General features: G+C 49.2%; 2 protein-coding genes across 2 annotated transcripts in view; one reads left to right on the top strand and one right to left on the bottom strand.

The window, feature by feature from the left end:
- LOC117050501 overlaps nt 1–14,123 on the top strand; it is a 38,112-nt gene that overhangs the window by 66 nt on the left and 23,923 nt on the right. Inside the window, exons 2-4 of the mRNA XM_033156170.1 lie at nt 306–597; nt 2,369–2,544; nt 13,631–13,717. Coding sequence (XP_033012061.1) covers nt 306–597; nt 2,369–2,544; nt 13,631–13,717 — 555 coding nt within the window. The remainder of the gene's footprint in view (nt 1–305; nt 598–2,368; nt 2,545–13,630; nt 13,718–14,123) is intronic.
- LOC117050403 (fucolectin-like) lies at nt 6,803–14,120 on the bottom strand. Its single transcript, XM_033156056.1, has 4 exons — nt 14,051–14,120; nt 13,638–13,729; nt 9,021–9,315; nt 6,803–7,010 (listed from the first exon to the last, which is right to left on the bottom strand). The coding sequence occupies exons 2-4, from the start codon at nt 13,726–13,728 to the stop codon at nt 6,851–6,853; spliced, it is 546 nt and encodes a 181-aa protein (XP_033011947.1). The 5' UTR covers nt 13,729; nt 14,051–14,120; the 3' UTR covers nt 6,803–6,850.

Below are 14,123 nucleotides of genomic sequence, written 5' to 3'. Positions count from 1 at the left end.
AAAAGTGGGGAGAGGAAGACCCAGGTAACTACCGACCAGTGAGCTTGACATCGATACCAGGAAAGGTCCTAGAACAGATAATTCCACAGTCCATCTGTGAGCACTTAGGAAAGGATGCCGTGATTACTAAGACCCAGCATGGGTTTTGCAAAAACAAGTCGTGCCAGACAACAACTCTATGGTTCTATGAATCTCATTTCTTTTTTTGCTGGAGTTACAATCTCAGTAAACCCACACAATGCTGTTCCTCTAGTCATGTTCTCCTTTCTCTTCCCCATCTTCTTTCCACCATGTTGTTTCTCCAGCTCGCAACCTGGCCAGAGGCCGCCCAGCCTGTCAGTCCTCTATCTACTCACATCCAATTATTCCATCAGCAAGCAAAGCCACAGACGGGAATTGTGACGGGGACTTCTTCCATGGTTCCTGCACCCACACCAGCACTGAAAAAGAACCATGGTGGCATGTGGACCTGGGGGAGCAGTTTGCCATCTCCACTGTGGTGGTGAAGAACCGTGAGGACTGCTGCAGTGAGAGACTCCTGGGAGCTGAGATCCACGTGGGAGACTCCGTGGCTGACCATGGAAAGTCCAACCCCCTGTAAGTTCCAGTTGCCTCTTCCCTCCCCACCTGCTCTGCAGCAACTGCATCTCTCATCTTGCAGTTCCTCCCCCCCATTCATAATTGGGGAGAAGGGAGAGTAGGAGAAAAGTGGATCCTGCACATCTTTGAAGACCTCCATATTAAGTTTGTGTCAGGCTTCAGGGAATCTGATCCCTCCCATAGTGTCAGCCAAGAAGCAGATAAGCAAAAAGACTTCTTACCAAGTGGTTTATTCAATATTCACAGAGAGAGAAGAAGGAACGTAGTGTCTCTTAGATAATGACGTTGCTCCGAGTAAAGTCTCACCCCCTCCGTCCCTCCTATTCTACGTCATCCCTGCGCTGGCTGATCAGTGCTTTCTGTCTCTGAGATTTCTGTTCTACTACTCTCAATGCACGCCTGGTCCTGGGAGGGTGGGGGGCCAGGAATGCTTTCTAGAGACACTGAGTCTGTCAGCTGTCTCTCCCCTGGTGCTTCTTCTTCCTGCTGCTCTCCCAATATTTCCCAGCTTCTCCCCTCTGCAGCCTCGGAACTATGACCTTCTGCAAACCACTGCTCTACATCTATTCCCCCCCCCATATCATTTTTATTGGTTTTATAACAATACAATAATAAAATCCATCACATTATCTTTTCAACTCTTAAGGCCATGACTTCCTTCAAACCCTCCTTATGATATCCTAACATTCATCACTAATATCTATACTTCACATATTAATCATTGCTTTAATTATCACACTTAAACTTATCACTAAAATTTCATATTGCAATGACTTTCCTTCTTTAATCTACAAAGCTTCTCACAATCCTACCAACGTATTCAGTTCAGTGCAATTGTCCTTCAAATAATCTGCAAATTTAGTCCAATCTTTGATGAACTTCTGGTCCCGCTGTTCTCGGATTCTTCCCGTCACCTTATCCTGACACGCATACTCCATTAATTTCACTGTCCATTCTTCCTTTGTCGGTGTTTCTTCCTGTTTCCATTTTTGTGCAATTAAGATTCTCGCTGCGGTTACAGCATATTGGAAAAGTTTTATGTCTTGTTTTTTAATGTCTGTACCTATAATTCCCAATAGAAAAGCTTCTGGTTTTTAAACGAATGTATATTTCAACACTTTCTCAATTTCATTGTATATCATATCCCAGAATCCTTTCATCTTCTTACATTCCCACCACATATGATAAAAGGTACCTTCTTTTTCCCACTGCTCTACATCTGTACCATTCCTCCTCAGTCCAGTCCCTGACAGTTTGTTGCCGAATCATGTTTCTTCTCTCCTATATTAAAACTTTCCCAAATTCTGGTCACCTCTTGTCTGGTCTCCTGCTTATTCTCCCAACTCCACTGGTGAGCTGCCCACTTTCCAGTACCAAGATGGCTTCTGACTTCTTTGGAAAGGCAGCCGACAGAAGCTCACTTCTGAGCTTCGAGCTGTTAGTCTGTTCCCATAAGAAACCGTGATCCCCACCATCTTGGATGGCTTCAAAAGAGGTTTAGACAAGTCCCGGGGGATAAGGCCTTCTGTGGCTCCTATCCATGATGGGTATGTTCTCCCTCCACTGTCAGAGGTGTATACTAGTTTCTGGGACTCCCAGGGAATGGGGAGAGCCCTGCTGCTCTGAAGTCCCACTTGTGGACTTCCTTCGGGGCACCTGGTTGGCCACTGTGAATGCAGGATGCTGGCCTAGGTGGCTTCAGGGCTCTTCCAGTGCAGCTATGGATGGTTTTGTGAGCCCACTGCCATGCAGAGGAGTCGGGACAAAGATGTGACGGACCTCCCTTTTCTCTTTGCAGCTGTGGGAACATCACCGACACCAGGCGTGGCTCCTTCAGTAGCCTCAACTGCCACTGGCTCAAGGGCCGCTATGTCAGTGTGAACCTCCCGGGACATGCATCCACCCTGACGCTGTGTGAGGTGGAGGTCTATGGGACAAAGCTGGGTGACCAGTGTTAGGGATCACTCGAGCTAGTTGACCCCCATGTTGACTCTCCAATAAATATCCATTGAACAGCCTTCTTTTGTCTCTCCAATTTGTTCACCAGGCCCTCAAAACCAAGAGGGCGCATGGTTTGCCCATGCTAGAGAACAGAGCCAGAAAGTGGGCTGACCATGTGTGGGAACTGCAAGTCCCATTTGCTAAGGATCTATCACAGAGGGAACTAGTCACGCAACTAGAGAGGTTGGTGAATTCTGCTCTAAGAGGAAGCAGATACAGAAATTCCCTCAGTTCTCCGGGTTCCTCAGTGTTCAGGGCCAGAACTCCTTGAAGCGATTCCTGATAATAGTGCGGGGAGGGGAGGGGTTAACACCAGAAATTAGATATAATTAATGTTTTGTTTTTATTTGACATTTCCTGAAGCTGTTATCATGAAGCTCCATAGAGGTTTACAACCCGTCAGGAAGATGGGCCGTGATTTAGGAAGGGCCAAGGTGTTTGTAAGACAACCCTCAAGAACAACTTTGTACTACAGGTGAAACTCGAAAAATTAGAATATCGTGGAAAGGTTCATTTCTTTCAGTAATTCAACTTAAAAGGTGAAACTAATATATGAGATAGACTCATGACATGCAAAGCGAGATATGTCAAGCCTTTATTTGTTATAATTGTGATGATTATGGCGTACAGCTGATGAGAACCCCAAATTAACCATCTCAACTTTGGGGTTTTCATCAGTTGAACACCAAAATCATCACAATTATAACAAGCAAAGGCTTGGCCTATCTCGCTTTGCATGTCATGAGTCTATCTCATATATTAAACTCCAGTAGCTAATGAAAACAATTGCTTACATAAATGGACTTTTCCACGATATTCTAATTTTTTGAGTTTCACCTGTACTGTTGTTGTGGTTAGGAAAACAAGTGGACGGGTTTTCACATCAAAGATGTCTTAAATTCAAAACACCATGAAGAAGTGGGTTCCAGAAGCATGAAACGCTTTTCTCCAGGGAACTAAGCATTATATAAAATCCAAGCTCAGAGCTGCAAACTGATACCCAGGTTGGGACTGAGTCATGAGCCCCTTTCAAGCCCTACCTGCATCGCACCTGCCCACGTGGCATGAGGTGGTTGGACGGAGGGGCTCTTGAGGGGAGCTGCTGGGGAGATGCAGAGAATGGAGACCCACTGTTAGCATTTAAGTCCTCAAATACTGCGAAATCACATGCCAAATCACACGTGGTCACAAATCCAACCCCATGTAACTTCCACTTGCCTCTTCCCACTCTCTCTTTGTTGTTGTTAAATAATAATTATTTATTTTATTTTATTATTAATTTTCCATTAAAGGCATCCAATCAGTAACAAATCAAATCAAATCATAATCCAATTCAAGGGGGGGGAGACCAAAATAAAATCCAAATTATTAATTATTAAATTTTGAACGGACTTCCCATATTCTGGAGCTCTGAAGAATCATCTCACACAATTATAAATTTCTGCTTTCTTCTTGTTGTTCTCATATTTTCCACATTCCGATCTTAAACTCTCAAAAGTCCTCAGCCCCTGGTCGATCGTTTCTCCTCATGTTAAACAGCCACGTGTCCTTTCACCTGCCGAGTACAGTTTGGTATATTTGGTATATATTCTCTTTTTATTCATCTGTCAATTTAAACCGCGCAGCTTTTCCGGGCTCCACTCTTATTTCCCAGTTCTGGGCTGCTGTCCAAGCCTGCTGTCTGAAGTTTAATGAAGCAGTAAATTCCAAAGTCGTTGAATTGTTGAGCATACTGTTCACAAATATATGTGGCAGTAAAAATATAAATCGTTTGGCGATTGATCAGCTTTTCCGGGGACCTGTTTTTGGCCAAATCTTATTATTTTTTAATAAACAGGTGCCCCTGCATCTAGGAGTGGCTCCAGAGAGTGCTGGCCGTGCCATGCTCTTAGACCCAGCGACCTTGCCGCTCGCACCTTGATCACGGGCGATCCGCGGGTCCGTGAGACAGTCCTCTCATCTCTTTCTATTCTCTACTCTCCTCAGTCGCTGTGTCCCAGGGGATCAGTGCTGTCAAGTATCCCGTTTTCCCCGGGATTCTCCCTTATTTTAAGCAGTTTCCCGCTGCTCTCCCTTCTTTTTTATTTCCCTTAAATTTCCCGTTTTTAATGGAAGCAGCTCCTCCACTGCTGGCCACGGACTGGGTGGGAAGACCTTGCCTACTTGGAGAGAAAAGCCTCAGCCCTCAAAGCAAGTGGGAGCCGTTTCCCGTGCTTACAGGGGGGTGTATTCCTCCCCCTGCATCAGCCCCTATCCGTTGCCGCTGAGCCCCTCAGCCGGCCAATAGGGTTAGCTGGTGGGCGGAGCCTGGCTGCCTTTGAGCAGCTGCTGCTTCCTGTCCTGTTTTGATGGGATCAGACAAGAAGACGATGGGGCTCCATCACGCGGAGCACATTGCTGCCCTCCTCTTTGCTGGCTGCCCTCCTCTTTGCTCTGCTCCGAGCCCGAGCCCGCTTGGAGTTTACATTGCTGCTCCGCCCACTTTTGCTTCTGGCTCCGCCCACCACTGACATGTGACTGTCCCCGGGATAGGTGAGATTGCTGATCCCTTATTTTCAAATCCGAAACTTGACAGCTATGCAGGGGATACATGCAAGATTGCTTGATGCGCACTAGTTACTTTGTAGTTCCATGTTGATTTCATAATCACAGGGTTTGGGGAGGAGGGAAAAGGCACATTCTGGTCACTATTCAAGGCTCACTTCTGTGTGGAATGGGAACTGGGAGCCCCTTAGGGGATTTGTGGACTGTTGCTATATGACTGTGCTGGCACCCTCCTGTCAGAAAGAGGAATACATAAACCCACGTGGGTTAAACCACTGGGGCTTGCCAATCTGAAGGTCTGCGGTTCAAATCCCCGCGACGGGGTGAGCTCCCATTGCTCGGTCCCAGCTCCTGCCAACCTAGCAGTTCAAAAGCACATCAAAGTGCAAGTAGATAAATAGGTACCACTCTGGCGGGAAGGTAAACAATGTTTCTGTGCACTGCTCTGGTTCGCCAGAAGCAGCTCAGTCACTCTGGCCACATGACCCAGAAGCTGTACGCCGGCTCCCTCGGCCAGTAAAGCGAGATGAGCGCCACAACCCCAGAGTTGTCTGCGACTGGACCTAATGGTCAGGGGTCCCTTTACCTTTACCTTTAAAGGGGATCAACATTTCCTACTGCAGGGAACCTGTGACCCCACCGGCAGAATTTTTTATTTTATTTTAATGTATATGGATTTGCTGGAACCTTGATGAGTTTATGTTCAGGAACTCAGCCTTTTGCTAAGCTGTGGGTGATGGACAGGTGCCTGGCAACTCCCCAATTAAAGTACATGGTGTTCAGATCCCCCTCAGACAGCCCAGTCAGGTTTTCTGGTCATCATAGAGTTAACTGTTCAGGAGGTGTTCTAATCCTGGGTGCCTTGCCCACAGTTATACTTGCATTTTCCTTTGTCTGAGAAAAGGGGAGGTTTGGTTTCGTTTTTCCCCTGACTGATGCTGTTGCTTTCTGGTGTTTGAGTGACAACGCTGCAGACATGCAGCTCGAGTCTGTAGGACGTTTTGTGTGTGCTACTACAATAAAGCTCTGTTAGATTAGTAGCACTGGTGTCCAGTTGATTTATTTTAAGACACCACGGAAGAAGCAGACCTTAAGAAGCCACCGTACCCTGTGCTAACTCTGCTGCTGAAGAAGCTTTTAAGCTTGCAGCTGAGAGAAGCATGACTGGGCGGCCATTAGATGCCGGAGAGGATTGTAAAGCTGATTGATTGCAGCGCCAGGCAGCAGCACTACTTGGGTCAAAGGTTTCATGACCCAAATACCACAAGAACATCCCATGAGAAAGTGACTTATGAAGGCCGACTGTGTGTGTGGCACCTTCACCAACTGCAGTTTGACCCACTGCAGAAATGTCGTTGAGTGTGCCTTTGATGGGCTTAAGTTAAGGTGAGGGTGACCAAGAGTGTTTATTTCAGGGCCAGAGGAGAACCTGGTAACCAATGTGAGTGCCTGGGTCGTCCTACAGAACATTGGTGCAAGAAGAGTCTGGAACAAAGGGATCTTCCCTGTGATGAAGCATGAAGTGCTCTGTGCTCATCTAAAACTTGTGGGTCACCAGTTACTGCGTCTTGCTTAGGAGAGACGGAAGAAGCCAGTTCAGAAGAAGATGGTTGGGAAACGATTCTTTATTTCATCTCCCCTGTTTGTCCCCCCCTCCCCAACACCAACACATTCACACACACACAGAGAGAGCGACTACTGAGCTCTAACACAGGTCTTCTACCTTGGTGCCATAGACCTCCACTTCACACAAGGTCAAGTATTCGGCCCTTCCCGGGATGTTGACGCTCACATAGCGGCCCTTGAGCCAATTGCAGTTCAAGGTGCTGACAGAGCCAAGGCTGGTGTTTGTGATGGTCCCACAGCTGTAGAGAGAAAATGGTGGTGGGATCAATTCAAAACCACCCAGTTTATGTGTGCCTGTGAACCGACTCCCAGATGCCCACCACATTACAGGTGGGCTGCCTGCCTTCCCAAATATTGTTGTTCTTGTTAATTATTGTTGTCTAAAAGTTCCAGACATGTACATATTGTTTTACAAAGAGTGAGAGGGGAGGTCAATGTGCTTAGCTTCTAGAAATAGGGGAATGGAGACCTGGGGGGTCAGGAGAAGAACGCATGGTTATTCCAAGCACATCTATTCAAGCTTGGTCACAGCAGGGCAGAGGAATGCAGCTCCCATTGTCACTGGCGTAGGAAGGGCGGGGCGTAGGGGGCAGGGCGCCCCGGGCAGCGCGATACCGGTAGGGTTCTATCTCGGCTGCCCCCCCACCCACGCTGTGCGCCCTGCCGCCAGAACGTGCGCCCCGCCCCTGCAGGCAGCGTGCCACGCCCCAGAACATGCGCCAGCCCCACCCCCGCCTGCTTCCCGCCCCCGGTTCTGGAGCATGAAGCTCTGCCACTGCCCATTGTCCTTTATTATCAGCCCTGAGAAGCACAAGGCAGCAAGAGCAGAATCACTGTGAGAGGCATGTGATGAGGGTAGGAGAGGTGGATGAGCCAAGGTTGCAGTGATGGGAAAGTGCAGAGTTAGGCCTTGTTCGCACTGACCTTTGGCACAGCTCTTTCCAGGCAGAGGTCTGCTTTGGGTCCAAGAATATCTTTTTCAAAAAATTGCCTCAAGCTTTCCTTGTGAAAACTTGTTCTTCAAAAATGAATCAGGGCAAATGTGAATTCCGGTTTTCTGTAGGTTGCTGTTTGCTCTGGTTGAGCTTAAAAGAGCAGCTTTTCACAGGCAAAGCTCAGGGTGTATGTGTGTGTGTGTGTAGCTTTAAATCATGGATTGTGCATGGAAAGAGTGGAGGAAAGATAAGTGTGGATAACCCTTGAAACGGAGGTTTTTAAAATGGAGAGATAAGACTTGACCCTGGAGGGATCTGAGAGTAAGGACAAGTATCTTGGATGGGAAAGGAAGCCAGCCTAGGGATTTCAGGAGAGGTGGCCTGAATGCAGAGCAAGAAAAGAGGCGAAGATTTTTGGCAGCAGAGTTCTGGGTAGACACGAGAAGACCAGACTGAGGCCACATTGCATGACTGAAAGAGATGTCGTGATTTGGCAATTAGCTAAATATAGGGGGCCAAGGGAAAGTCTGGGCTTTGTGTCAGATCCTTGGGTGTTGTCAGTGGATATAGAGAGTGAATGAGAAGGGGGTGGGTGGGGTGTCGTCAGGGAGAAGGCAAGAAGTTCTGTCCTGGGCACACTGAGCTTGAGCCAGCAGTGAGGCTTCCAAGCTGGGAAGTCAGGGAGGAAGTTGGAGATGCAGCAGGGGGAGCAGGAGTTTGCAGGCGAACTCTGCCTGTTGCCACGGTGCATTTTTTTCCTGGTGACCTATTCTGGAACAACAGGAATCCCCTACAGTACCTCCCAGATGCCATAAACTACAAGGTGAGGTGACCAATCTGGAGCAAGTGATCTTGAGTGTGTCTCTCAAGATGTAGTAAAAAAAAAAAAAAAATCATTCCAGTAGCACCTTAGAGACCAACTACCGGTAAGTTTGTTCTTGGTATGAGCTTTCGTGTGCATGCACACTTCTCCAGATACACTGAAACAGAAGTCACCAGACCCTTATATATAGTGAGAGAGTGGGGAGGGGTATTGGCTGATAAGCGTGGAAAACCTGTTGACGACTGTTAACGACTGCAATTGGTCTTACAGGAAAAGGCAAGGGGTGAGATGGCTAAAAATAGCTTTGTCATGTGTATGCACATGAAAGCTCATACCAAGAACAAACTTAGTTGGTCTCTAAGGTGCTACTGGAAGGATTTTTTTATTTTGTTTTGACTATGGCAGACCAACACGGCTACCTACCTGTAACTGGATCTCAAGATGTAGTTGCTGAGGAGAGAGTGGGGAGGGGAGATGCAATGGGAACTTACAGGGGGTTGGACTTGCCATGGTCAGCCACAGAGTCTCCCACACGGATCTGGGCTCCCTGGAGTCTCTCGCCGCAGCAGTCCCCGCGATTCTTCACCACCACCACGGAGATGGCATACTGTTCACCCAAGTCCACGTACCACCAAGGCTCCGTGTCTAGCAGAGTGTGGGTGCAGGTGCCGGGTTTATACCAGTCCCCACCGCAGTTCCCATCCACAGCTTTGCTTGCTGCCGCAATGATCTCGTGTGGAAAGATGGAGGACTGACAAGCTGGGCGGCCTTTGGCCAAGTTGAGAGCTGGAGTTGCAGAATAAAAGGAGGAAGATGTGGAAGCGAAATAAGAACACGAGAAACCACCCTGTGAGCCTCGGATGAAGGGCAGTATGGAAAATAAATATACAAATAGGAGGCCTGCTGCAGCTGGATTAGGCCAGTATCCTGCTCTCTCAGTGGCTAACCAGATACTTCCAGTGTATTGGAAGAAGCAAAGATCACCAGTGTTGAAGCAATGATTCTTCAACATCAACTTCGTTGGACTGGTCATCAGGGCTGGCACGTCCATTTAGGCGAACTAGGCAATTCCTCTGTGTTCCTCTGTGCCCTCGCCCGGCGGCCCGGGCAGCGGGCACTGCTGGCAGCTGCCACCTCACATCCTGGCATGGGCGTACCCAGTGAGGGGCGGCGGGGGGGGGACAGATGCCCCCCCTAGAAGCAAACAAAATGACCATGCATGCCTCTGCGCCTTTCCTAACCCGAGCCCTGGTGCCTCCATCGCGAGAAAACCCTCCTGCCCCCCCCCCCCGTCCTCCCCTTAGGAAAAGAAAGACAAGAAGAAGTCGCCTCCCGCTGCTCCTCGGCTTGATTCCAACGCTAAACTTAGTTGGAAAAAGTTAGCAGCGAAAAGGCCAGAGGGAAAGCGCAGGGCGGATTCCGCCCGGATCTGGTGCTGCTGTGTAAAGCCAGCAGCCAGACACATACGCACATCCAGAAGGGGTGGACTGTTCTCTCTTTTAAAAATAAAAATAAATGAGTTGTCCGATGTTTATTTAGGAGGTGTGTGTGTGTGTGCATTTTTAGCTGAGGTTCAGTGCCAAGTCTTGCAGCAAATTAAACAAAACTAAAGCCTTAACATGCAAGGATTTATTTGTTTAGAATCCTGTCCTCTATACAGCAAACCTCACTTTGCTTGGAAAACCCTCTCAAAATGTGGCAAATCTTACGAGTATTTGGCTTTATCTTTATATGCATATATTAGTATAAGACATGTAACTAGAATAAAAATTAAAGAAATTTTCAAGCAAATAATTGCAATAACTACCGTAATAAAGCACTGCTATAATTATATATAATTTTCTTAAAATTTTGGTTTCATTCGCCTTTTCCGTGCTGAAATGTCACAACCTGAATGACCATGGCTTGCCCCCCCTAGTTTTGATCCTGGGTATGCCCCTGCATCCTGGGGCTTCTTCTCCTTCGCTCGCTCCCCCTCCCGCCGTCTGCCTCCCTTCCCGGCTACTGTACACAGTCGCACACCTCTCTCTCTTTGCCTTCGCGCCAGGGCGCCTTATAGACTTAAGACGGCCCTGGGCGCTGGCCAGCCTGCCCCCCCTGCCGCCCCCCACCGCCGCTCCGCAAGCGGCAGAGTAACGGGGCTGGGCAGCAGCCGCTTAGCTCCTGCCCAGCACCTCTGCTTTGGGGCGAATTGCGAGGGAGGGCTCTGTTTCCCTCTCTTGCGGCTTGCTTTGGAGCAGCGGGGCCATAGCTGTCAAGTTTTGGATTTGAAAATAAGGGATCAGCAGTCTCACCTATCCCGGGGACAATCACATGTCAGTGGTGGGCGGAGCCAGAAGCAAAAGTGAGTGGAGCAAAGAGGAGGGCAGCCAGCAAAGAGGAGGGCAGCCATGTGCTCCGCGCAATGGAGCCCCATCGTCTTCTTGTCTGATCCCATCAAAACAGGACAGGAAGCAGCAGCTGCTCAAAGGCAGCCAGGCTCTGCCCGCCAGCTAACCCTATTGGCCGGCTGAGGGGCTCGGCGGCAACGGATAGGGGCTGATGCAGGGGGAGGAATACACCCCCCTGTAAGCGCGGGAAACGGCTCCCACTTGCTTTGAGGGCTGAGGCTTTTCTCTCCAAGTAGGCGAGGTCTTCCCACCCAGTCCCTGGCCAGCAGGGGAGGAGCTGCTTCCATTAAAAACGGGAAATTTAAGGGAAATAAAAAATAAGGCAGAGCAGAGGGAAACTGCTTGAAATAAGGGAGAATCCCGGGGAAAACGGGATACTTGACAGCACTGAGCGGGGCTGAGCAGGAGATGCTCCTGCCCAGCTTCACTGCTTCAAAGCCTTGAAGGAGGGCTCCGTTTACCTCCCTCGCAGTTTGCTTTGGAGCAGCAGGGCTGTGCAGGAGACGCTTAGCTCCTGCCTAGCCCCGCTGCTTTGGGGCAAGCGGCGAGGGAGGGCTCCGTCTGAGCCGCTTTCCCTCTGCCCACCCCACAGAGAGCCTGGGAGAAGGGAGATGCGGTTGCCCCTACGAGAGGTGGCGACACGATCAGCACCCCGAAAGCACTCCTTTTGGGGCGCTCATCCTGCCACCGCCTCTCGCAAGAGCAGGCTTCCTTCCCCCTCCCTCCTTCCCTCCCTCCTCCCTCTCTTTCACCCCTTCCTTCTCCCTCCCTCCCTCCCTCCCTCCCTCCCTCCAATTGGCCGTGGGGGGGGGGCGCCAGAACGTGATCTCGCCTAGGGCGCAAAAACCCTAGCACCGGGTGCCTGATGATCGTCTTCCAAAGGAACTACTCTATTCCAAACTTAAAAATGGAAAGCGTAATGCTGGTGGTCAACAAAAGAGGTTTAAAGACTATCTCAAGGCAAATTTTAATAAAATGTAGTATAAACACCAACAATTGGGAAACAGTGGGCTGCGAGCGCTCCAACTGGAGAACAGCCTTTACCAAAGGTGTCATGGGCTTTGAAGACACTCGAACTCAGGACCCAAGGGAGAAACGTGCTAAGAGGAAGGCACGCTTGGCAAATCCACACCGTGATCAACTCCTGCCCTATGTCCCCAATGTGGAAGGACGTGTGGGTCCAGAATTGGCCTCCACAGTCACTTACGGACTCATTGTTAAAACTGTGTTTATGGAAGACAATCTTACTCGGCTACGAGGGATCGCCAAAGAAGAAGAAGAAGACTTCTGGGAAGCCTGCATGCAGGATGGGAAGGAAACAGAAAACTCATCATTCTTTTAAAATTTCTTTCAAACTAAGAACTGGTGGCAACCCCGCCGATAACAGAACAACAGCAGGGCCAATGTGCTGAGATATTTACCTTTAACAAAATCAATATCGTGACTGGTTCTAATAAAACCTCAACGTGGTTTCAAAAAACCCCACACACATTAGAATGATCAATAATCCAGGTAAGACAGAGACTTTGTGGGTGAGCTGTTCCCAGGTCTGGGATTTGGGGAGCTCAGCATCTCAGGATGAGGTTGTCCTCCCTCCGAAGAAAGAGGTGCAGAGTCTGGGGGAGCTCCTAGACCCACCTTTCCCGAGTGAGAAGCATTAATAACCCCCTTAGGATGGTCTGCCAACCCCACCCTTTCCTGGACAAGGACAGCTTAGCCACTGTGATTCAGGCCAGGGTAGCCTCACAGAATGCAGGACAGTAGCAATAATTTATACCCCACCCACCTGGATGCTGCGGCCAGGTTGCATTGCATGGAAAACCTTGACCTCTTACACCTGCGTAGAGGGAACTGCGCTGGCTGCTGAGCACCTGCTGGGCCGTATTCAAAGTCTTGCTGCTCCCCTAGAAAGCCCTGAATAACTTGGGTCCAGGGTCCTTTACAGAACACACCTGACTCTGCACGGACCTGGGAGATCACTTATATAATAAGTCTGGACCAGCAGGCATTTTTTGAATTTTGAGTTACATGTGGGTAGCCGTGTTGGTCTGCCATAGCCGAAACAAAATAGAAAATTCTTTCCAGTAGCACCTTAGAGACCAACTGAGTTTGTTCTTGGTATGAGCTTTCGTGTATCTGAAGAAGTGTGCATGCACACGAAAGCTCATACCAAGAACAAACTCAGTTGGTCTCTAAGGTGCTACTGGAAAGAATTTTCTATTTTGTTTCGACTTTGAATTTTGAGAAAGTGCTGCCAGTGTCAGCCACAACATGGGAGCCATGGCAGGAGGGTGTGGCATGAAACAAAATGAGACATAATAATAATAATAATAATAATAATGATGATGATGATGATGATGTTTCCACCACTTCCTGCCCCTCCACTCCACAACCCAATAGCCTCAAGTTTACTCTCCCCTTGGATGGAAATGCCTGGATCTTGATGGATAATGTGGGGTTTGTGCTCTCATCGTGGCTTGCCAGGTCATGATCCAAGCCTTTGGTTCGTCCTTCAGTCTTTGTGGTGGACCATGGGGCAATGCCACCTCCTCACGCATTGAGTAAGACGCCTCCCAGGTTTTCACTGTCACAAAGCAGCTTACAGGCCCTGGGTTTGGAGAGGAATGAGAGCGCCCTCTGTGTGGGGAAGGGGACACCTCTTGCCTTGAACCCAGAGCAATCTCCCTTTCCTTTCCCCTCCCTTTCCCCAGGTCTTACCAGCACCTTGAAATTCAGGCTTGCAGCTCTGGGCCTCTCCATGCGCTGCCAGGAGCGCCGGGGCCAGCAGCCAAGTCCAGGTGAGGAACATCCTGCAAACGGGGAGAGAACAGAGGGCAATGAGCAGGGAGCTCTTACTGGAGCCATGGGTGGTGGTCTGGCTCCCCCTTAGCAGCCTCTGTCATGTGTGATCTAGCTGTGATCTAGCTGGGGCTTTGGAGACAGCCAGGAGTGCAGAAGAGGCATTCAGATCTATCAAGGGTCGTGTTGGCCAGGAGAACAGTCATCCTCCAGAATGCTGGAGAATGCTAAACAGTTCTTCAACAAATCCCCCTTTTTTAAATGCAGTTTTCAATATGCCCTTTCAGGGTGTGGGGGGCATGATCCAGGCTTCAGGCATCACATCAACTCACCTTGGGATCAGCAGAACGACCCACCCTCTTAGTGAAACTGACACGGAGACCTCCCTGCTTCCAGCAAAGTCCT

This window comes from Lacerta agilis, chromosome 7, assembly GCF_009819535.1.
Source record: "Lacerta agilis isolate rLacAgi1 chromosome 7, rLacAgi1.pri, whole genome shotgun sequence".
Classification (NCBI taxonomy): domain Eukaryota; kingdom Metazoa; phylum Chordata; class Lepidosauria; order Squamata; family Lacertidae; genus Lacerta; species Lacerta agilis.
The sequence above is the reverse complement of the archived record's forward strand: the minus strand, read 5'-3'. Positions and strand labels throughout refer to the sequence as shown.

Excerpts from the sequence above, each read along its gene's own strand:
- LOC117050403 (XM_033156056.1), bottom strand. The coding sequence starts at position 13,728 with ATGTTCCTCACCTGGACTTGGCTGCTGGCCCCGGCGCTCCTGGCAGCG. Across the intron at positions 9,316-13,637 it reads GCCTGAATTTCAAGGTGCTG|CTCTCAACTTGGCCAAAGGC; the intron begins GTAAGACCTGGG and ends CTGCAACTCCAG. Across the intron at positions 7,011-9,020 it reads CATGGCAAGTCCAACCCCCT|CTGTGGGACCATCACAAACA; the intron begins GTAAGTTCCCAT and ends TTCTCTCTACAG.